The sequence below is a fragment of the Triticum urartu genome, unplaced genomic scaffold (assembly GCF_003073215.2).
Source record: "Triticum urartu cultivar G1812 unplaced genomic scaffold, Tu2.1 TuUngrouped_contig_8181, whole genome shotgun sequence".
Classification (NCBI taxonomy): domain Eukaryota; kingdom Viridiplantae; phylum Streptophyta; class Magnoliopsida; order Poales; family Poaceae; genus Triticum; species Triticum urartu.
In genome coordinates, this window is record NW_024119103.1 from 7,063 (window position 1) to 8,038 (window position 976).

A 976-nucleotide genomic window follows, 5' to 3' on the forward strand; every position below is an offset into this window, starting at 1 on the left:
CACGTCGTATATTTTGTTTGCTATGTCAAATTGTCAATACAGTACGGTGGTGCAGATAATTCATTTTTGAAATGGACAAAAGATTTTTGTCATCTTATTAGTTAGTTAGTTAGTAAGAATGAGAGTTCGCACAAACCAAACAAGGGCAAGGAGACCGACGTACTCACCGCATGATCGCACCTAATATTCCATGTTGGCAGTCGCCCTTGGACCGTCTGAGTATGCGTGGGTGTGGCTCCATGAAGTTCATCAGATTAATATGACAAATTCCCAACTAAGCGATGATACAGGTGACAGTGTCACGTACACTTTCGATAAGGTGCCTCATTACACTTACTTCACTAACTAACATGTAGATTAACATGCACACCTACGAATCAGAAAATTACATCTACAGAGATCCATCATGTAGCCTTAGTCAGAATTTGGACACTGATAACAAGATGAACATTACAAGACGGAGTAGCAAGCAAGCAACAAGTAAGCATTTAATGTTGTTTGAGTCTGATGATCAGTAGTAGAACGCTGGGAGCCAATCCTTGCCGTTGATGAAGTCGACGGTGAGGAACTTGGCCGCCTCCGCCTGGTCTAACCGTCGCGACCATGGCACACGCTGCGACGCGTCGGCCCCTGGCCCCGTGCAGTTGAACTCCCCGAGCATCACATGTCTGCAAAATCAAAGCAAGCACATACATATTATTGATCATTTCAAGATTTGCAATTTATTCATTGGTCGGATGCTTGATCGTGTTCGAATTTATTTGTGCGTTCGTAACGTACTCGGTGCTGCCAGAGAAGTTGTAGTTGGTCCAGCCGGCAGGGTTGACAGTCTTGGAGAGGTAGGTGTCGGCGAAGACGACGCGCGAGTAGGCCTCGTTGGCGCGGCCTAGGTACACCTCCCCAACACCATACACCTTCCCCTTGAGGAAGACGAAGCCGCTGGTGGCGCCCTCCCCCTTGCGCTCTTTCGTGGGGA

The 976-nt window shown here is 47.4% G+C and overlaps 1 protein-coding gene across 1 annotated transcript; it reads right to left on the minus strand.

The window, feature by feature from the left end:
* Positions 1 to 511: 511 nt before the first annotated feature.
* Positions 512 to 968, minus strand: LOC125531817 (probable pectinesterase 67; the record flags this gene model as incomplete). Its single annotated transcript, XM_048696076.1, has 2 exons — positions 512 to 668; positions 781 to 968. Coding segments are annotated over 2 exons (345 nt in total), but the record flags the coding sequence as incomplete, so codon positions are not given.
* Between the last annotated feature and the right edge of the window lie 8 nt (positions 969 to 976).